The following is a 23760-nucleotide window of genomic DNA, read 5'->3' as shown; positions in this document are numbered from 1 at the left end:
TGATTACATATTCCTGTGCACCCTTTTTTTGTTTTCAGTTTGTTTGGATTTGAAAGCTTGCATTGTGTGGCTGTTTTAGGGTCTCAGGTATTGGATAGGACCTTGACGTGGTACCTGAGCTTGTCCCATTTGGCCAGATGCGGTGACTAACCTTTCCATTTTTGCTTTTAAATCTTAGCTGAGAGCTTGTAAGTGAGTGCTGGGTTTTCTCTGTGTGTTGTATTAATTTGTTTTGTAATTTTCCCTATGGTTCTTGCACCCAGACCTGTCTGGGGTTAACTGCTTGTGGCTCTGGGGACAGCACAGCTTCCTGTGAGTGCCAGTGGCACCCAGGGCTGGGCTTGTTGCAGGGTCATAGGATGTGTACCCGGTCCGGTATGAGAGTGCAGTTCCCTTCCGTGTTTTGTATATGTCTAGGGTGATTACATATTCCTGTGCACCCTTTTTTTGTTTTCAGTTTGTTTGGATTTGAAAGCTTGCATTGTGTGGCTGTTTTAGGGTCTCAGGTATTGGAGAGGACCTTGACGTGGTACCTGAGCTTGTCCCATTTGGCCAGATGCGGTGACTAACCTTTCCATTTTTGCTTTTAAATCTTAGCTGAGAGCTTGTAAGTGAGTGCTGGGTTTTCTCTGTGTGTTGTATTAATTTGTTTTGTAATTTTCCCTATGGTTCTTGCACCCAGACCTGTCTGGGGTTAACTGCTTGTGGCTCTGGGGACAGCACAGCTTCCTGTGAGTGCCAGTGGCACCCAGGGCTGGGCTTGTTGCAGGGTCATAGGATGTGTACCCGGTCCGGTATGAGAGTGCAGTTCCCTTCCGTGTTTTGTATATGTCTAGGGTGATTACATATTCCTGTGCACCCTTTTTTTGTTTTCAGTTTGTTTGGATTTGAAAGCTTGCATTGTGTGGCTGTTTTAGGGTCTCAGGTATTGGAGAGGACCTTGACGTGGTACCTGAGCTTGTCCCATTTGGCCAGATGCGGTGACTAACCTTTCCATTTTTGCTTTTAAATCTTAGCTGAGAGCTTGTAAGTGAGTGCTGGGTTTTCTCTGTGTGTTGAATTATATGTAATATATATGTTTGTTTGTTTTTACTAATAAAAGTGTTTTAGTAGTGATTTAAAGTGATATGGTTATGACAAAGTATTGGACTGGGAAGGGCTGAAAATGGGGTGTATATATATATATATATATATATATATATATATATATATATATATATGAGAAACAGATAATAGTATACAGAAATTGTAAGATAGTGAAAAAACAATAATCTGATACAAAAATGAACTGAGAACTAATACTCTCCTTGAATTAAAACCGCTGCCTTCTTTCAGTCTCTCCCCAGGGACTGTGATAGTTGCAGAATTTCAAAGGTAGATGGCGCTGGTTTTGGTATTGCACTAAGGATATGTAGATATCTTCTAATTTTCTGATGGCAAAAGAAGATAGACTTGTTGTGTATGTAAACACTAATTAATAAGGGTGCAGTATACTCACTCCATAAGATGTATGATGTCTGCTCGTCTATAGGTGTCCTTACTGTCAGCTGGAAACCATGGAATAAATTCAATAATATTGACCCAAAATACTCCAAAGTAACCTTCTCTACCACCAATGGAAACTCCTCAGGCAACATGCTTGAGGAGTTTCCATTGGTGATAGAGAAGGTTACTTTGGAGTATTTTGGGTCAATATTATCGGATTTATTCCATGGTTTCCAGCTGACTGTAAGGACACCTATAGACGAGCAAATATCATACATCTTATGGAGTGAGTATACTGCACCTTTATTAATTGGTGTTTACATACACAACAAGTCTATCTTCTTTTACCATCAGAAAATTAGAAGATATCTACATATCCTTAGTGCAATACCAATACCAGCGCCATCTACCTTTGAAATTCTGCATATATATATATTTATATGTGTATATACACACATACACACACATATATACTGTAAATATAAATTATATTTATATATATATATATATATATACGTTGATTGAAGTAGCCGTGTTAGTCCAGAGATTTAGATATCGAAATAACAAGAGTATTGCATTGAGCAATAATACTTTTTTTATTGGACTACCTATACATTTATAAGTTGACAAGCTTTCGAAAGAGTTCCTTCCTTTATCAAGTCTGAAAGTTCAGACTTGATAAATGAAGGAACTCTTCCGAAAGCTTGTCAACTTATAAATGTATAGTTAGTCCAATAAAAAAGTATCATTGCTCAATGCAATACTCTTGTTATTTTGAGATATATATATATATATATATATAATGTGTGTGTGTGCGTATTTGTATGGGTTTATGTATGTATGCATATGTACGTGTATGTGTGTATTTATGTATGTGACATATGTATACACATACACAGACATACATATAAATACATACAGACAAACAAATAAACACACACATATACACCTTTGAGTCCCTTCCAGTCCAACACATTTTCATATACCATTCACCTTCAATTCACTGCTAGAACACTTTTTAATAAGAATCATCTATCTCTACAGTATATCTATTAAATGTAAAATATAGTTTAAGACTTTACAAAGATCACTACTACAAAGTTTGCAAATATATATCAGCTCTAATATAGATTGAAAAATCAAAATCAAATACATACAAAATCACCACTACTGAAAACAAATACCATGTAAATAAAAAAATGACTTTTTGAAACACCAGTAAGTCAATTCCTAAGGCCGGCAGAGTTCACAAGCTCTTGGTGCCGTTTAGTGTTTCTGTTATTTCAGACACTAAAGTGTAGAGTGACGTGTGCTCCCATCAGGTATTTGTAGTCGAGGTCACCCGGGCTGGCATCTGAATGAACAAAAACTTTGAGTGGCACTAAGAGCTTGTGGACTTTTCCGGCCTAAGGAACTGACTAACCAGTGCTCCAAAAAGACACACTTAATGAAGCTGTTTACTGTTTTAGCTCTCATTCAAAAACCAGGACCTAAGTTTTGTAGCATGCCCCATAGAAGTCTATTAGGTGACGGATTAAGCACAGGTGCACGATCCGAACTCCAGATGCTAGCGAGCCTGGGGCTTTCGCTTGAGGAATGCTAGCACACAATAACATTTCAATTTTTATTCTCCACATGTAATCTAGGTCTAAATATTAACAAGCATAGTAATCAAACTCTCTACCACCAAATACAATATTATATTATTATATTACATCATATTATAAAATTCTGTGGGAGCGGGTAAGTTTAATGTAAACAATTTCCTTGCATTTTAACTTTTGATTGGGAAATACAGCTGTTAAAATGGGCATTTTGAGAGATAATATCTATGAGTGTTATTAGGCAGGCATTAGGAGCGTGTGAAAATTATCAATCTAGATTGAAAATACTAAGTAAAAGTTGTTTTAATTTAAAATAATTATTTCAGAGTACTCCAAACATTATCCTGGGATGAAATATCCTTAGATTTGAATTTGCATTTAAAACCTGTAACTCCAACATATTTCTAGATATGATGATAAAATTATGCTAGCACTTAAAAACTCTTAAAGGGGTATGAAACCCAAACTTTTTTTTTGTGATTCAGACAGAGCATAAATTAAAAAAAAAAAAAACAACTTTCCAATTTACTTCTATTAACACATTTATTTTGTTAACGTGATATTCTTTGTTGAAGAAATACCTAGGTAGGCATCTGGAGAACTACATGACATTAACTAGTGCTCCGATCTAGTGCCCTATTTAAAAGTGGATACCATTCTTGTAAAAATGCTACCATATAGTGCTCCAAAAATGCACTATATACATCCCCGCTCTTCAAATAAAGATACAAAGAGAATATTGATAATAGAAGGAAATTAGAAAGTTGTTTACAATTGCATGCTCTAATTCAACGGTTGCCAACCAGTGGTCCGCAAGAAGATGTTGGTGGTCCGTGACACAATCAAGCAGGAATAAATTTCCTCTGATGGTGTCACCCCCGTCGTGCCGCAACTCCCTATAGTGCCTGGCTGGACATCAGTGAAAACCAACGGAGAATGAGTTAAATTACAATCTCCCTACGCATGTTGCGTAGTACTGCACAACTTGTGTAGCTAGATTGTATTTTTAACTCCTCTTGCCCGATGCACTGCTCAGAGGAAGATGCTTCCATTCTAAAGCCAGCAAAGGTTGGTATAGTCTTGGCTTGAAATAGTGGAATTATAGTATATAAAAAAAAGAAAATCTTAAAATCTTATATTTCATTTATTTTCTTCCCTTTACCTGTCTCTTTGTAGTAGTTTTCCTAATTCCTTCGGATGGACTTACATCACTGTTTGTCTTCCTCCCCTCCATCTTTTGAAAAAAAATTAAATATTAATTATTTTTCATTCTAATAATTTTCCATCGCACAAAACAATTCCAGTAATTGCCATCCAGCAGATCAGCCATATCCCACCGGTATTATAGTAATTGCCAGTAATATCAGTCGTGGTTCGCTCACATCCATATTGAGAGCTTTTCGATATAAACTTAATTTATGACTCCAATGTGTGTCCATGATCATAAGTAGTTTTGAATAATTCCTATCTGAAGAGGTAACATGGAAGTCTTGTGGTCCTTTTAATCCTAATTCTTTTTTCCCTCTTTCTGCCTCTCTGTTTCCAGCTCAAAAGTTGGCACTCACCCTTCATCTGTCATTTGGAAGTATTCTCTCAGTTCTGTCATTCAGTTAGCTAATTCCAAAAAAAAAATTCTTAAAAATGTGTAAATATATCCAGTACATAATGTAAACTTAGCTATGGTTATACTAGTTATGTATAGTGTGTGTGTATATGTGTGTATATATATATATATATATATATATATATATATACACACATATATATATATATATATATATATATATATATATATATATATATATATATATATATATATATATATATATATATATATATATATATATACATACATACATACATTATAAAGGTTTGTACTTTTTTAAAAAAAATCATATTAGTGGTCCACAGGATTAAAAATTGTGAGTTTAGTGGTCCCTGAGGTCTGAAAGGTTGGTGACCCCTGCTCTAATTTAATCATGAATGGGAAAAAAATGTGTTTCATAACCCGTTAAACCTGCACCCCTTGCACACCTGTGTTTGTGCTAACCACCTTTGTATACCAAATAAAGTCACCTGGCTTCAAGTTCCTGAGTCCTCGCTTTTCTTCTTGTATCCTGTATCCGGCTGAGCTAGCCCTGAGGACCGGAACCAACATCCACTATTTCAGTCCTGTTTACCTGGCGTACTTCTGCACAGCACCCTGCCTTTTGTCCCCTGGTGGACTCTGACTGAGGAAAAAGCAGTCCAGTTACGCCAGTGATTGGTACCTGGTCATCGACGTGCCATCGACCTAGCACGCTGTGTGCTCCGACTACCCGCAGCTCCGTTACAGCACTGAGCCTCCTGTGGTCCCCTGGTGGATCCAAATAACGACAACTCCGGAGCAGGCCCATCTCACTGCCGGTCGCCCCAGACATGTCATACTAGGCGACACAGCGGCAGGCACGCAGCACGACTGGGCGCACAGACACGTAAGACGTCATCATCGGCGACGACGCGGAGGATAGACTGCATCACATCACGCCGAAGACGGGTTCCTTCCCCACAGCAGCAGGAACTTTGCAACACAGATGTCTATTTCAGCGGGCCTACAGAGGAGCAGAGACAAAGCGACTACTTACGTGAGCCAGCAGGAAATTACAGCAGCACTCACGCATCACTCTCAGTAATTACAACTTTCCAGCAGACACAACCCCACAGAGGGACTTGGCCCGATATCACCAAACAGGTAGCTATATGCTCTGGATCGTTGTTCATTTATCTGTTCGCTTGTTTTGTATCTCTTGTATCTTGTGCCACCGCAAACACGGTCAGCTCAGTTTTCACTGACCGACACACTCACGCTGACCATAACGACACTCCATCTAATAGACACCTGTTGTGATACAAATAGTATTGGTCATTTTACCTATACAGGACTGAACTTTAACAACCGATAAGAGAAACAGCATCATCTTTGTTTCTTAAACTGGTTTTGCTCATTATTCTGTTCTCTCTTTAGTTACATATTTTTCATTGATATACAATGGCCGAATTGCCAGAAACTGTAACTACACATCCCACAGGGGAATCCTCTGATGATAAACGCAGGCATATTTTGGCCACAGCACTTCAAGGGGCTAATGCTTTACCGACAGTACCTAGGGAAGAAAATTTGCCCTCATTATTTTCAGGCCTGGAGATACTCCGATTTAAGGAGACCAATCTTTGGTGGGACATAGAATTCTTGGACTTGTATATTAAGGAGGGGAAGGTCCCACGTGGGCTAAGGATGAAAAAATTCTCCTCCTTCGCCCAACAACTACCAGAGTTCATGGAGGAGTGGAACCACACTCTAACCAGATGTTCCATGACCCTTATGAACCAACTACTGAGACATAAAAGACAGGAGATCTAATCCTGACTGAAATCAAAGCCACAGAGACTCTCATTCAACCTTTTGAGGCCACTACCCAATATAAAGATTACACAGTCCAACTTGAGGAAACCATCAATAAATTAGACATGGACTTATCTAGCAGAAAAGTGTCTAAATATAATCGTGACACTAAGGACTATGACCTCAACATAGTTTACTCATGGCAACAACTCAGGCCCACCAGGGGGAGGGGGAATCCCAACACCCCTAAGAATAGTAATAAAAAACGTAGGGGCAACACAAATGGGAAGAGAGTCACTTTTTCTAGTATAGAAACCACTGACTCAGAAACATCTCTCCCACAATCCCCCAGCACTCCTACAGCTGAGCCTAGTGAACCCTCCACCTCTGCTAACATAGACACTAGTGTCCCTACTAGAACGACTCTGGCCACCCTTGTCAAATCACCCAACCAAACCAGCACCCCCAAAGCATCTAGTCAGGCACATCATTACCCAGCAGGGCAGCCTCAAAAAACAAAAAGAAATAACGAATGTAATTAATCTATCAAAAATTGAACTCACACCTGCACAGATTTCTATACTTAATAAAGGACTCACTTTTGCACCCAGCACGAATTTTGATGTCTTTTCTACTGTTATAGACATCAACAGATTAGTGCGCAAACTTACACTAAGGAAACACTTTTCTGAGACACACATGGAGAATCCTCCTCCAGAGCCTCCCCCAACACTTTCAGCCAACATTCACTCAGGCCTGCTATTTAGAGACCAATGCGATTTTAACACACTGTTATCATTACAAAGCAACACCTCCAGTCCCTCACTATCCACACATAATTTCCCACACAAAGACCGTTCATTCTTTTACCCTGTTCAGGCCAGAAGCCCCAATATCGAATTATATCAAGATACTGGATTAAGAGACATCATATCACTCCATGAGACCACAAAAGACACTCACACAACAGTTAAACACAATATTACCCATGAGGAAAAAAATGCACTGGCAGAACTAGAGATTAACCCTGACATAGTAATCACACAGGCCGACAAGGGTGGGGCTGTAGTGATCCTCAACACTACTGATTATATGGAAGAAATTGATGTGCACCTTGGGGACACTTCCACCTACACACGTTTAGGCTATGACCCCACCTCTAGGTTCAGCCTAGAACTGCTTTCGTTCCTGGATACGGCCCTAGAGAATGGTTTCATTACCAAGGAAACCATGGAATATCTATTCGTAGAGCACCCTCTGATTCCAACCTTCAGGGTCGTGCCCAAGATACACAAGACCCTGACCAGACCCCCAGGGAGACCCATAGTGGCTAGCATGGGGTCCCTATGTGAGAGACTGGGGGCCTGGCTAGATTCAGTCCTTCAACCCATAGTTACCTCACTGCCAGGCTACATTAGAGACAGTGCACACCTTCTTCACCAACTGAATGACATCAAGTGGCAACCCACTTTTCATTGGCTTACCATAGATGTGACAGCCCTCTACTCCAGTATACCCCACTCAAAGGGACTGGAGGCCTTGGGTAAAATGATTAGGAGATATACTTCATTCTCTGACGAATACATCCTATTTGTAGTTTCCACTGCCAAATTCCTTCTCTCACACACCTACTTTGTCTCTGGGGGGGAATTCTACTTGCAGAATTGTGGCACAGCCATGGGGGCAAAATTTGCCCCCGCATATGCCAATTTATACATGGGCTGGCTGGAACTTAACAGCATTTATGCTGATGACTTCCCCCTCAGGGACAATCTAGTTGTGTATGGCCGTTATATTGACGACCTTATAGTCATTTGGAATTCAGACAACCGGACAGAGGTACACACTCTGGTAGACCTCCTCAATGACAACCAGTTTAATCTTAAATTTACATATTCATCATCACCCAATTCTATAGCTTATCTAGATTTACATCTTTACATAGATGAAGGATCTAACATTGTGTCCACAATATACAGGAAGACCCTAGCACGCAACACCATACTTAGAGCAGACTCCTGCCATGTTAGACACACTATCAGGGGCATCCCCAAAGGCCAATACATTAGGGCGCGTAGAAACTGCTCTAACATTCAACAGTATAGGATACAGGCAGATGCAATCACTCAGAGACTTCTAGAGAGGGGGTACAATAAGAAGTCACTAATACAAACAGCTAATCAAGTGAGCAAAATAGAGAGGCAGACTCTGTTCTCAAGCTACTCTACTAGAAATACTGCTAATACTACAAAGAAAAACGTATCTACTGATGAAATTGTCTTTTCTACCCAATATAGCAGACAATTTGATGAGGTCTGCAAAATAGTACTTAAATACCTTCCCATTCTCCAGAGTGATGCCAAACTACAACATATAACCAAACAACAAATTAAATGTGTAGCAAAAAAGGCCCCCACAGTGGGAGACAGGGTTAGAAAACATTTTACCAACAAACCTACACCTGTGACACACTGGCTCAGCCTCAGCAAAGGCTTCTTCAAATGTGGCCACACATGCAAGAGTTGCAATTACACTCAGAAATCAGATCAATTTACTTCTTCCAGCACGGGTAAAACATTTTCTATCAAACAAAGAATAGACTGCACTACCCGTTTTGTAGTATACTTAATCACATGCCGGCAGTGCTCCCACCAATATGTAGGTCTTACCACACGACCACTTAAGGACCGAATCAGACAACACTTATTATCTTTAGAAGATGAAATTCCGAGAACCCCTGTAGCTAAACATTTTCGGTCTCATGGCAATCATATTAAACATCTTTTCAAATTTATAGGCATCGAACATATTCACAATGACATCAGAGGAGGTGATAGGGCTGGGAAACTTCAGAAGAGAGAGGCATATTGGATATTTACCCTTCGTACCAAATTTCCCCATGGCATTAATATGAGACAAGACCTTGACCTTTTCATAGACTAGGTCCGACATATGCCCTACCAGCAGGGGTATCCCTTGCCCCTCCCCTAAAACTTCTTTCCTCCCCCTATTTCCCCTCATTACCTTTCCCTCCTCTCTTTCTGTCCCACACTTAAGTCCAGGCCCAGGAATATCTGACCCTAGGTTATTGTTTTATTTAGACTATTTTTAGTGTTCCCTTTGTCCTTAACTGGTTTGTAACTTATACCTTACATCCAGTCTATTTTTCTGGTCTGTAACTTATACCTTACATTCAGTCTATTCTTTCTTCAATGGCCATTGCTGATTTTAGAATTGCATATTGCTCAAATTCAGCAATTATTTTCTCTGATCCGACCTCTGCATCCCCCACCCGGGTTTCTGTTTTATCACAAAGAAGTTTTCCAGAGTTGGCAAGTAATGTCCAATAGGTTTAGTTTTTCTTTTCCCCCTTGGCCCTGACATGAAAACTAGGTATTCACTCTATACACCGTGTCCACTTGTCTGGCCATTTTGGGCTCATAGAAACCATTACCCCCTTGGCCTTGCCCAAGTATCCTACCAATTACTCTATTTATGCAGCTAAGATATGGCCATAAAAAACTCCTAATTATCACTACCATTTCCATTTTTCTCCTTTTTTTTCTTCTTCTTCATTTTTAACATTTAATTTATTTTACATTCATTTTTTAATTTTACATGCCATATTCACATATGTTTTATTCTCCATATGCCTTATTGTTAATATTAATTTTTTCAATAGCAAGATACCTCTCTAGGTAGGCACACATTGCCCCAACTTAGTAATTTCAGAGCCCTTAATCAATGTATTCCCTTTTTCTTACCCATTCACAGGTGAGACCTTGTGATATATAGGAATAATGCCTTTCCTAAAACCATTTGTCCACTCAAAACTCAGTTCCATAACTAACAATCAAAACTCAGTTCCATAACTCACAATGAGAATTTTATGGTACAGTAAACATTACAAGTGTCTCGGTTACCAAGATAGGAACTCAATGTTATGAAGAAAACTAACCCATAAAATTTAAGAATAACCTATCAATGGTTTTTTGTGGCCTAAGGGCCAAATTATTTTAAAGATACTTCAGATACAGAATTTAGCAGCATGTTGACTAATATCACAAGGTATACAGAAAAGATAGGAATTGAATATAGAATAAATAATAAAAAATAGAAAATTAAAAACAAAAAATAAATACAACAAATAATAACTTACACTAACACATGACACCAATATAGAAAAATGAATAAATACCAAAATAAAAAAACAAAAAAATAAAAAAAAGTAGTAACAGTAATCACACTGCACACTTAGGATGTGTGTTTTTAACACAATCATTGGGCCCAGGTGTGGAGATTATCCTTTTTTGGACCCTCCCCGCCCCCGGCCCTTAGTTTTTTAGCCTGAATGTAGTAAATGTTGTGCCAATGGTCCATCTTAACTAAACCACCATCACTTGATTTTAGTATCACTTTTTAAACTTTTTCATGTTTTCTCTTTCTTTATTTTGCACTTAAACATTTTCCTTTTGATCCACCCAATAGATTATAGAAAGTTATTCACTGATTCATTCACTCATAGCACTCACTTGAGAGAGTACATGCTCACACCTGGTATATTATTACAGGGACCAGTACTAGACTAGCACTGCCCACTTTAGTGATTATTGTTCCATTGGCCGACACCCCCTATATAAATCTTTCACAGGTAACACTACTAGATCTCTGATGAAGCGCATGTGAGCATGCGCGAAACGCGTCAGATCTAGCACCCCTTGCACACCTGTGTTTGTGCTAACCACCTTTGTATACCAAATAAAGTCACCTGGCTTCAAGTTCCTGAGTCCTCGCTTTTCTTCTTGTATCATATATATATATATATATATATATATATACATACATACATTATAAAGGTTTGTACTTTTTTAAAAAAAATCATATTAGTGGTCCACAGGATTAAAAATTGTGAGTTTAGTGGTCCCTGAGGTCTGAAAGGTTGGTGACCCCTGCTCTAATTTAATCATGAATGGGAAAAAAAATGTGTTTCATAACCCGTTAAACCTGCATTATTATGTTAATCAAGCATGGTACTCAAATCTACAAATCCCTGTACAGAAACATGAGTGAATTTCAGAGAATATTTCTGGCACAGCTGGATCGCTAATCGAATGAGGAGATGTTCGTTATTCCTAGATGATTTGGGCCCCAAAATAAAGTAGAGTTGTTGGTGTCTTAGTATTGAAATGTAGCATAACATACTGTTATATTGTTCTCCATAAACTAACACTTTTTATTTTCTTTCTGCAGTTAATTCTACAACACCTCCAGGTAATACTCATTATTTAAATCCATTAATTTATAGCCGCTATCATTTTAAAAGAAATTAAGTTCAAATATTTCAATCTACAGTGCAGTCCTGGGGTGGCAGATGCACCTCCGTGACAGTAAAATAAGATGCACAGGACTCAGGAACAGTTTCCATCTTTGTATCTTTTACAGATCCAAGTTGCAGCTATATTGGTTGAGTGAAGCTATCAGAAAATACTGCTGAGCATGACTATTTTCCATGCATGTGCAAACTTAGGCAACATTAAAGCTTTATAGCTAAGCAATTACTATTTTTCACTAAAGAATAGAACATACAAGAAAATAAAATCTATCTGCTTACCAAGTCTCATAAGGATTGGTGAAGCTGTTTTTGCCATAGGTTAAGCTAATATTTTTCCTATCTCTTAACATTAAAAAAGTAACAGTTTCAGTATATATAGGTAAGTAAATTGCTGTAAGTGAAAAACACTATTTAAGAGCTCCCATCAGCTCTCTCCCCTCCCTTGACATGTTTCGCCCACCATTCGGTTTTATAAAAAAAAATCAATAAAGCCGAATGGTCGGCGAAACATGTCAAGGGAGGGGAGAGAGCTGATGGGAGCTCTTAAATAGTGTTTTTTTAAGACTTGCAGCAGCAATTTACTTACTTATATTTAACTTAATATAATATGGTCACAGTTGATATACTATTGGATAGATTCCAGAGACTAATATGCGACTTTAAATATGATGGTAGCGTCCTCTATTTGGCTCCTACTTATGAATTATAGTGTGGAATGGCGCATTAGCCCTAAAAGTCACATAATATAACTATAATGAGCAATAACAATAGGACGTTTTCTAATTATCTGTGCAGTAAACGCATATATAAATAAAATCAGCTTCTCTATTCCAGAGCAGCGTAAACAGACTAGAAATCAAACGTTTTTTTCAGTGTAACTCTCATGTAGCTAATATTGAGCAACTGTGTATCATTCTATTTAGCATGTGCCTAATAACCTCAACTTGTGCCTAGCTACATATAATCGAATAATATCATCTTGCACTGTCTCACCCATATGGTTATAGCTGGTGGATTTGGAATTAATTATAGTAGAATCCAGTTTAGCGTTTCTAATATTTCCTAAATGAATAAGCATTGGTCATAATTTTTTAATCCCTTAACTATAGTGTCATTGTATGGCGGTACAGCCTAACTGACATTTTTTAGGTAGCTAGATTAAGGGTACTCTTTAGGATGTTCGCTAAGGACTCACAATTTAATATTTAGCTATCTTATCCCCAGCCATTGTAATCTCTTTAGCCCTTAGGGGTTTATAACCAATACTTGCAAATATTAGTTATAATATATGTACTAATAGTTATAACACCCACAAACCATAACTTATTTACTTGGCTAAGTGGTTATTTTACTCCAAGAGTGCAAACTGCTTACTCAGTAATTAGTTGCTCAAACTTTGGTCAAACTGGGGCCTCTAGTATTACTTGGGGGACCTTATAGAAGTTATTGCTGCTAGCATTTTAGTTTTAATTTACCCATTGTTTTAATTTACTCTAATAAAGTTTCACGTTTTAATTTTTCTGATGATGTCAAATGCCCTAATTATAACTAACAAGTTAGGGTCCTACTTGAGTGCTTAAATAGTATCACTTTTGTTCAGTCTTTCTGATATTGTGTATGTTGTTACATTGATACTCCACCACACAATATCTGACATAGGGCCAGAATAATTACAGTTGGATGGTAATAGGCCCTACAGTTACCATTTGTGGTGCCATCAATATTTCTTTTTTAGTAAAGGCATTTATCAGATTTGCGGCCAATCAGAGGCTAGCAGGAGGTGTCAATCAACCCGATCGTATTCGATCGGGTTGATTTCTGTCTGCGGCCTCATAGCAGGCGGACAAGTTAGGGAACAGTGGTCTTTAGACCGCTGCTTCATAACTTTTTCATACAGGGCTTGATAAATATGCCCCTTAAAGGCATATGTATCAATGTGCGAGCGAACATTATACGAAGTATTCATTCGGGTGATTTCTGTTTGGGTTGATTTCTGTCCTCCGCCTCAGAGCAGACGAACAAGTTATGGAGCAGTGGTCTTTAGGTCCATACGGAGCTTGATAAATATGCCCCTTAGTGTTTAATGTCCTTTTAATAAACAGATACATTTTATGCCATCAGTCCCCCCCTTCATCATCATTGTTTTGGGATATATACATATATATGAAGTGGACTAAGTGTTGCTGATGACTGAAAAATAAAATGGAAAAAAAAAATCTAAGAACCATATTAAATATGTAACTGTTTTCCATAACTAACACTATTTTTTTTTCTTTCAGTAATCAGTTCTACAACAAGTTCAGGTAATACTCAATATTCAATACCTTTAGGTTATAACTACCTTTATTTTAAAACTAAGAAGTGCAGGTTTATTTAAATAAAACCCCAGGCCAGGGACTGATTACTCATTAACTTTAAAGAAAGTTATCTTAGAGGGACATAAAAGACCTTAACATTGTAATAACAAATGTATAATTATGCATAGTAAGAAATGCAATATACTATAATATTTTGTTTACTTTTTCCATAATTTTAACCCTGAATGCTGTGTGTTTTCAAGTTCTGAGAATTTAAAGTGCACACAGCAGACTCCACAAGCATAACCCTGCCACATATATGTCTCTAGTTGACCTTAGCAGAAATTATACTGAAAACCAATAAAAGTGTTGGCTAACAAAATGACAGTGGCGAGCCTTGTATAACAAGTCAGAATTAGCTCCTCCATTAGAAAACAATTGAATCAAACAAGAACAATTTAGAAAGTTTTCAAACATGGATGATATGTTAGTTTATTGCAAGACTACCAGTAAGTAATACTATTTAATAATAATATTTGCGATTTTTAGAGCGCTTTTCTCCCTGTGAGACTCAAAGCACTTTACAAATATACCAGCATAAGACATAAAAGTTAGGAGTTTCTGAAGGTTAGATAAGTGGACTGAATGCCTGATGGAAGAGATGGGTCTTTAGCTTTTTTTTTAAAAGTCTGTAAGGACGGTGCTTCTCTGATTGCGCACGGTAAAGAGTTCCATAAAGCAGGGGCAGCGTGGCTGAATGCAATGGAGCCTGAGTTTGTCTTTATTCTTGGCACTGACAGAAGGGATGTGCTGGCTGACCGAAGTGAGCGGGAAGGGATGTAGGGTGTTAGGAGCTCTTTCAGGTACTGTGGGCCTAGATTGTTTAAGGCTTTGAAGGTCAGTAAGCCAATTTTAAAATATATTTGCCATTTTATTGGGAGCCAGTGCAGGGAGTGGAGAACAGGTGTCATGTGGCAGGAACGACTTTGCTTGGTCAGTAGTCTGGTTGCTGCAATTTGTACCATCTGAAGGGGATGGAGTTCTTTTTTTTAAAGGCCCAAGTAAAGTGCATTGCAGTAATCTAGTCTAGAGGATATAAATGCATGGATTAATGTTGGCATATCATCCGGTGGAATTAAGTGTTGTATCCTGGCTATGTTTTTCAGATGAAAAAAGGCAGATTTTATTACGGAGGAGATCTGCTGTTTTAATGATAGTTTAGCGTCAATCAGCACTCCAAGGTTTTGCAACTTTGCTGAACCAACGAGTTCAGAGCCTCCTAGCTCCAGGCCAGTTGGGTGATTGTGGGATATTTTTGATGCCCGGTGTCCTCTTCTAGCATTCATCCATTCTATGTGGTCTGTTAAGCAACTGTTTATACGGCATGCTGGGTCTGTGGTATTTGGAGCAAAGGAGAAGTAGAGTTGTGTGTCATCAGCGTAACAATGATACCTTAGGTCATGTCTCTTAATGATGTCCCTCAGTGGTAGCAAGTAAATTACGAATAGTATGGGAGACAGGATGGATCCTTGTGGAACTCCGCAGGTCAGTTCTGTCGGTGCTGATGAGCTTGATCCTGATGTTACTCTCTGTGATTTACCAGCGAGAAAAGATTTAAACCAGTTAAGGACTGTGCCTCCTAGACCACAGATGTTCTGTAATCACTATATTAGAATCCTATGGTCAATGGTGTCAAATGCAGCTGAGAGGTCAAAGAGGATTAGGATGGAGTAATCACCTTTGTCTCTTGCCCTAAGGAGGTAATTTAGCACTCGGACTAGCGCTGTGTTCAGTGCTGTGGTGGCATCTGAAACCTGACTGGTAAGGATCGAATATGTTCAAGTGTGATAGATGGGCTTCCAGTTGAGTTGCCAGTATTTTGTTCAATTATTTTCACCAGAAAAGGAAGGTTGGATATTGGTCTGTAACTCGTCATGCAGTCTGGGTCTAATAAAGGTTTGTTTAGGAGTGGTTTTACCACAGCTTCTTTTAGAGGATCTGGGAAGTCTCCAGTTTTTAGTGAACACTGCACTATTTGCGTGAGGGCTGAGGCGAGTATTTCAATGCATCCAGATATGAGTTGAGTTACAGCAGGGTCTAAGTCACATGTAGTAGAGTGTAACTTTTGTATGGTGCTTTTAATTCCATTTATATCAACATTTGTAAAAGTGGACCATAAACTGGAGCAATCTGACATTCCATTGTAGAGGTTCTGGTGTGTAACTGTTTGGCCTGCTGTGGTAGCGGCTCGGATTGAGGAAATCTTGTCTCTGAAGACAGTCACAAATGCTTCACATTTATCCTTAGAAAAGTTGGTGGGGCTGAGCAAGCATGCTGGTTTCATAGCCTTTCTACTGTGCGAAACAGTTGTCTGGGTCTATTGTGGGTGAGTGCAATTTTGCGTGATAAGAATGAAGATTTTTTCTGTGTTATCTTGAATTAATATCTATTTAAATGTTTGGTTAGAGCGGCTTTATCCTCTGGCTCATGTGTCTTGCGCCACTTTCTCTCGAGTTTACGGCCTGATCTCTTCATCTCTCTGATGGTGTTATCAAACCACTGTGCAAGTAGTAGTAGTGTAGTTACAAAGTGCTTTATGTACATTAAAGTCAATTTCTTACAATATTATCTCATGTTTGTACATTTTGGAATAGTAAATAACAAATTAAAATCTAAAATCTATAGATTCTGTAATGGTTATCCATATGTTAACAATTATATTTTTCTTTCTACAGTTAATCTTGGAACTACAGGTAATAATCATTATGATTTTTCCCCTTTGAATAATAATAATAATGAAAAGCAGTTTCTTGACGGTCATAACTTTTACAAGAAAGATATTTGCTAATTAATGTTTATTGATTTTTAAAAAATGTTTATTGATTATTCAAAATTAAAAGGCACTCATGTACATTTCAGTTTTGAACATTAAGACTATTCAAAGATTTCTAATTTTCTTCATCCCTAAAAATTTTGAAGGTGTTTTCTACCTGAAGGCATAACTGAGGGTTAACATATGCCAACCTGGTCATGGGTATTAATGCTTATGTGTGGGCATTTCATAAAAACACAAAGGTCATTAGAGTTATACATTCCATCTCTGATAACTCAGAAGTATAAACACAAATCAAATAGCCTAATTTATTAATAAACAGTAAGAATTATATATACTGTATATAAAAAAAAAAACCATCTACATTGTTTTGACTTCTCCAAATTAACAACAAAAACACGTCACGCCAGGAGCATGTATGCAAGGTAGATAAAAACTAACAAACACTATATACATTTCATCAGTTTCCACTTATGTTTTCATGCAAGTTCTCAGTGGCCTCAATACACCATGTGTATATGTATAAATAAAAAAGGGAACAAGAACTGAATCACTGCACTTCAAATAACAAATTCAGATGTGGATTTATAGATTTTGTTCCTTGTTCATTTTAGGAAACACTTTTTTGTCTTTTGGGAAACTTTTACTGAAATTGGCAAAATGAGATGATGGTATAATCATGGAACAAGTCTTAAATTGTGGTCATTTCACAAGTATGATTTAAGGTTGACTGTGTATCAAAAAGCACCAGTAGTAGTCCTCAAAAGATGTGAAAAGGGGGAAGTATGAGTAATCCAGATCAAATCATTTAACATAAATCCTTGAGGCAAGGAAGTGTGTTCCAATTTCTTTCAAGATGTCCTTAAGCAGCAATCTTTGGAATCCTGGTAACTTCATGATACATCATCAAGTTCAGAGCATCTTTTTTATACTTTCACATATCCTGTTTACACTGTTGGTATATTATTCATTTGGAGACAAAGTAGGGGACAGGATCATATTTAGGTTTGTTTGAGGTGCTAAATCACCTGCAGTTTGGTTTATAGCTGCAGAGTTCAGTGGTAGTCATGGTTACTGGATTATAACAAGCATACTTAAATGATATGTCTTCCAATTTTATAGTGCCTGGGTTCAAAAACTCCTTACATGGTCATAGCAACCAGATGCAGAGAGATGCTACATTTTGATGACCTGTACAAAGTGCTGTTTATAAAAATCTTAAAGAATGTTCCAGTGCTACCAACTGAGCCAACACATTGTTTTTATAGATTATGGTCTGATGAAATATATTTATATTTTTCTAGTTATTATTAAATGTCTTTAGCGTCAAATTGATTGCAGTTAAGCAGACCATGTAATTTTGACTTACCTATACACTTTATTCTAGGTTTCCTCCCGAATGAGACACACTGGGTAACAATCAGTGAGTACATGTTCATTTGTATTATTTGTTAAATATGCCTCATTTCAAAAAGAATTGTGTTAACCACTTTTTTTTGTTTACACCATTTCAGCACCCAATTACACATGTGGTGGTGTTTTGACAAACCCCAATGATGTTTTCTATAGCCCTAATTTCCCAAGTCCTTACCCTAATAATGCCTACTGTTTCTGGGAAATACGAGTCAGCCCTGGTCATTACGTGGAGCTTCAGTTCCTGCAATTAGAGTAAGTTCTTAAGAAAAAGGTAAATAAATAATTTCCACTTTATAACTTGCATGATTCTCCATATGTCTTCTGCAACTGAAAGGAAACCATCTCACTATTATTTCCAAAAATATCAATCAACTGCTCCAAGAAGAAGGGACATTCAAGAAATATAATCCAACCAATTGCAAAATAATGCTTAAAATTTTTTTTTAAAAAAAGGGCATTTTCATCAGAAGAGAAACTTTTCAAAGCGGATTTAGTTATTGTATACTTTTCTGAGGGATATTGCAAACTGTCTTTAAAAGTGCATGTTTTTAGTTGTTTGATCTAAAGCATTTTTCTTTCTTCACCATGTGTTGAGTTGATGGGGTAGATTTATCATAGTGCGAGCGGACATGATACAATGTAGTGTATCATGTCCGCTGCACATCGATAAATGCCAACAGCATACGCTGTCAGCATTTATCATTGTCGCTAGCAGGGGGTGTCAATCAACCCGATCATATTCGATTGGGTTGATTTCTGTCCGCAGCCTCATAGCAGGTGGACAAGTTATTGAGCAGCGGTCTTTAGACTGCTGCTTCATAACTGCTGTTTCCGGCGAGCCTGAAGGCTCGTGCGGAAACAGGGGCATCAAGCTGCATACGGAGCTTGATAAATCATCCCGATATGTTAAAGGGACATTAAACCCAATTTTTTTCTTTCATGACTCAGATGTAGAATACCATTTGAAACAACTTTCTAATTTACTTCTATTATCTATTTTGCTTCATTCTCTTGATTTTATTTCCTGAAAAGCATATCTAGATAGGCTCAGTAGCTTCTGATTGGTGGCTGCACTTAGATGCCTCATGTGATTGGCTCACCTATGTGTATTGCTATTTCTTTAACAAAAGATATCTAAAGAATGAAGCAAATTAGATAATAGAAGTAAATAGGAATGTTGTTTAAAATTGTATTTTCTATCTGAATCATGAAAGAAAATGTTGTGGTTTAATGTCCCTTTAAAAAGACAGTCTAATACATAAATGGCATGCTCTAATTGGTTATAGAATTCCATTTTGGCATTACTGATCCTAGCTAACTATGGGGTAATTAGAATCTATCATTTAACAATTGTCGGCATGTTTACAGTTGCAGATGAGCTCTTTTCGATACTGAACTGATCACAGACATTTTAATTGTTTATCATCAGCATTGTTTTCATAATCATTTGGTGGAGAATAGCACCAAAATACTTCAAATGTGTTTGTCCTGTTTTAATGATCAGAGGGCTGTCAGAAGATGCTTAGATACAAGTTAATCACAGAGGTAAAAAGTATATTAATATAACTGTGTTGGTTGTGCAAAACTGGGGAATGGGTAATAAAGGGATTATCTATATTTTAAAACAACAACAAATCTGGTGTTGACTGTCCCTTTAAGGGAAGAGATAAGGGCAGGCTTCCCCAGTCTCTCTCAAATGCACATGTGCAAACAGAATTTGTGCTCTATCTGAATATTAGTTTGTGATTGGTTAGCAAGGGTTCTTTTGTTCTGAGGCACAGGGAAATCAGTGAAATGAAAAAAATTAAATAAAATACCTACAATTATCTACAATTAAACCTAACACTACACTATCAATAAATAAATTAAATACAATTCCTACAAATAAATACAATTAAATAAACTAGCTAAAGTACAAAAAATAAAAAAGAACTAAATTACAAAAAATAAAAAAATATTTACAAACATTTGAAAAATATTACACCAATTTTAAACTAATTACACCTACTCTAAGCCCCCTAAAAAAATAACAAAGCCCCCCAAAATAAAAAAATGCCCTACCCTATTCTAAATTACAAAAGTTCAAAGCTCTTTTACCTTACCAGCCCTGAAAAGGGCCCTTTGCGGGGCATGCCCCAAAGAATTCAGCTCTTTTGCCTCTAAAAAAAAACATACAATACCCCCCCAACATTACAACCCACCACCCACATACCCCTAATCTAACCCAAACCCCCCTTAAATAAACCTAACACTAAGCCCCTGAAGATCTCTCTACCTTGTCTTCACCACACCGGGTCCCAATCTGTCCAGAAGAGCCTCCGAAATCTTCATCCAAGCCCAAGCGGGGGGCTGAAGAGTGACGTCCATCCTCCTGCTGAAGTTTGGATCCAAGCGGCGGCTGAAGAAATCCATCATCGGGCTGAAGTCTTGATCCAAGCGGGCGCTGAAGAAGTCCGTCATCGGGATGAAGTCTTCTACGAAGCGGCATCTTCAATCTTCTTCCGGAGCGGAGCCATCTTCTTCCCAGCCGACGCGGATCCATCCTCTTTGACCGACACCTACTCGCCGAATGACAGTTCCTTTAAATGACGTCATCCAAGATGGCGTCCCTCGAATTCCGATTGGCTGATAGGATTCTATCAGCCAATCGGAATTAAGGTAGGAAAATTCTGATTGGCTGATGGAATCAGCCAATCAGATTCAAGTTCAATCCGATTGGCTGATCCGATCAGCCAATCAGATTGAGATCGCATTCTATTGGCTGATCAGAACAGCCAATAGAATGCGATCTATCAGCCAATCGGAATTCGAGGGACGCCATCTTGGATGATGTCATTTAAAGGAACCGTCATTCGGCGAGTAGGCGTCGGTCGAAGAGGATGGATCCGCGTCGGCTGGGAAGAAGATGGCTCCGCTCCGGAAGAAGATTGAAGATGCCGCTTCGTAGAAGACTTCATCCCGATGATGGACTTCTTCAGTGCCCGCTTGGATCAAGACTTCAGTCCGATGATGGATTTCTTCAGCCGCCGCTTGGATCCAAACTTCAGCCGGAGGATGGACGTCACTCTTCAGCCCCCCGCTTGGGCTTGGATGAAGATTTCGGAGGCTTTTCTGGACAGATCGGGACCCGGTGTGGTGAAGACAAGGTAGAGAGATCTTCAGGGGCTTAGTGTTAGGTTTATTTAAGGGGGGTTTGGGTTAGATTAGGGGTATGTGGGTGGTGGGTTGTAATGTTGGGGGGGGTATTGTATGTTTGTTTTTTACAGGCAAAAGAGCTGAATTCTTTGGGGCATGCCCCGCAAAGGGCCCTTTTTAGGGCTGGTAAGGTAAAAGAGCTTTGAATTTTTGTAATTTAGAATAGGGTAGGGCATTTTTTTATTTTGGGAGGCTTTGTTATTTTATTAGGGGGCTTAGAGTAGGTGTAATTAGTTTAAAATTGTTGTAATATTTTTCAAATGTTTGTAAATATTTTTTTTATTTTTTGTAACTTAGTTCTTTTTTATTTTTTGTACTTTAGTTAGTATATTTAATTGTATTTATTTGTAGGAATTGTATTTAATTTATTTATTGATAGTGTAGTGTTAGGTTTAATTGTAGATAATTGTAGGTATTTTTATTTAATTAATTTATTGATAGTGTAGTGTTAGGTTTAATTGTAACTTAGGTTAGGATTTATTTTACAGGTAATTTTGTAATTATTTTAACTAGGTAGCTATTAAATAGTTATTAACTATTTAATAGCTATTGTACCTGGTTAAAATAATTACAAAGTTGCCTGTAAAATAAATATTGATCCTAAAAGAGCTACAATATAATTATAATTTATATTGTAGCTATATTAGGGTTTATTTTACAGGTAAGTATTTAGATTTAAAAAGGAATAATTTATTTAATAAGAAATAATTTATTTCGTTAGATTTAAATTATATTTAACTTAGGGGGGTGTTAGGGTTAAGGTTAGACTTAGCTTTAGGGGTTAATAAATGTATTATAGTAGCGGTGAGCTCCGGTCGGCAGATTAGGGGTTAATACTTGGAGTTAGGTGTCGGCGATGTTAGGGAGAGCAGGGTTATTGAGGCGGGAGTGACGCGGATTAGGGGTTAATACATTTATTATAGTAGCGGTGCGGTCCGGTCGGCAGATTAGGGGTTAATAAGTGTAGGTAGGTGGAGGCGACGTTGGGGGCGGCAGATTAGGGGTTAATAAATATTATGTAGTTGTCGGCGGTATTAGGGGCAGCAGATTAGGGGTACATAGGGATAACGTAGGTGGCGGCAGTGTGCGGTCGGCAGATCAGGGGTTAAAAATTTTAATAGAGTGGCGGCGATGTGGGGGGGCCTCGGTTTAGGGGTACATAGGTAGTTTATGGGTGTTAGTGTACTTTAGAGCACAGTAGTTAAGAGCTTTATAAACCGGCCTTAGCCCAGAAAGCTCTTAACTACTGACTTTTTTCTGTGGCTGGAGTTTTGTCGTTAGATTTCTAATGCTCACTTCAGCCACGACTCTAAATACCAGCGTTAGAAAGATCCCATTGAAAAGATAGGATACGCAATTGACGTAAGGGGATCTGCGGTATGGAAAAGTTGCGGCTGGAAAGTGAGCGTTAGACCCTTTAATGACTGGCTCCAAATACCAGAGGGCGGTAAAAACCAGCGTTAGGAGCCTCTAACGCTGGTTTTGACGGCTACCGCCCAACTCTAAATCTAGGCCTAAAGCTGCAGTTTTCATTGTTAAAATATTCTCAGATATGAAGGTTCAAAATAATTTAGTTTACAATTTGTGTTTAGTGGGCCTTTAAATGTATTGAGATGTTTTACTGTATTATTTACTGTCAGCTTATTTGGTATTTTTGTTATTTTAAAAACAGGTATCAAAGACTTAGCTTGATGAATTTTAGTCTTTCAACCTAATTTGCTATATTATTTTGTAACAGTACATTTAAATATTAATATTGCTACATTTAATATTTGAATGTTACATTAAAGGGACAGTCTACTTGAAAATTGTTATTGTTTAAAAAGAAAGATAATTCCTTTATTACTTATTTTTCTGGTTTTGCATAACTAACATTGTTATATTAATATACTTTTTACCTCTATGATTACCTTGTATCTAAACCCCTTATTTTATTTTACAATATTGCATTATAGCCAATCAATGCTGGTTCTTGCATAACCAGTATCATTCTCCACAAGAGTATAATTTTATCTATATGGCCCACATGTCTAGCTGTTGTGCAAGCACTTAGATAAGGGGCAGCCTGCTGGGACTTAGACACAGGCAAACAGGTAAATGAATATAGCAATGTTAGTTATGCAAAGCTCAATAATGGGTAGTAAATGTGTTAAAGGACCAGTAAACACAGCGGATTTGCATAATCAACAAATGCAAGATAACGAGACAATACAATA

The 23760-nt window shown here is 37.8% G+C and overlaps 1 protein-coding gene across 1 annotated transcript in view; it reads left to right on the top strand.

The window, feature by feature from the left end:
* The window catches only part of LOC128657791 (deleted in malignant brain tumors 1 protein-like), an 84892-nt gene that overhangs the window by 42338 nt on the left and 18794 nt on the right, over positions 1-23760 (top strand). The window contains exons 15-19 of the mRNA XM_053712204.1: positions 9534-9555; positions 9704-9807; positions 11722-11742; positions 16836-16853; positions 18448-18601. Of these exons, the coding sequence (XP_053568179.1) occupies positions 9534-9555; positions 9704-9807; positions 11722-11742; positions 16836-16853; positions 18448-18601 (319 nt within the window). The remainder of the gene's footprint in view (positions 1-9533; positions 9556-9703; positions 9808-11721; positions 11743-16835; positions 16854-18447; positions 18602-23760) is intronic.

This window comes from Bombina bombina, chromosome 4, assembly GCF_027579735.1.
Source record: "Bombina bombina isolate aBomBom1 chromosome 4, aBomBom1.pri, whole genome shotgun sequence".
Lineage (NCBI taxonomy): Eukaryota > Metazoa > Chordata > Amphibia > Anura > Bombinatoridae > Bombina > Bombina bombina.
Note: the sequence above shows the minus strand (reverse complement) of the source record. Positions and strands in the feature narration are given on the sequence as shown.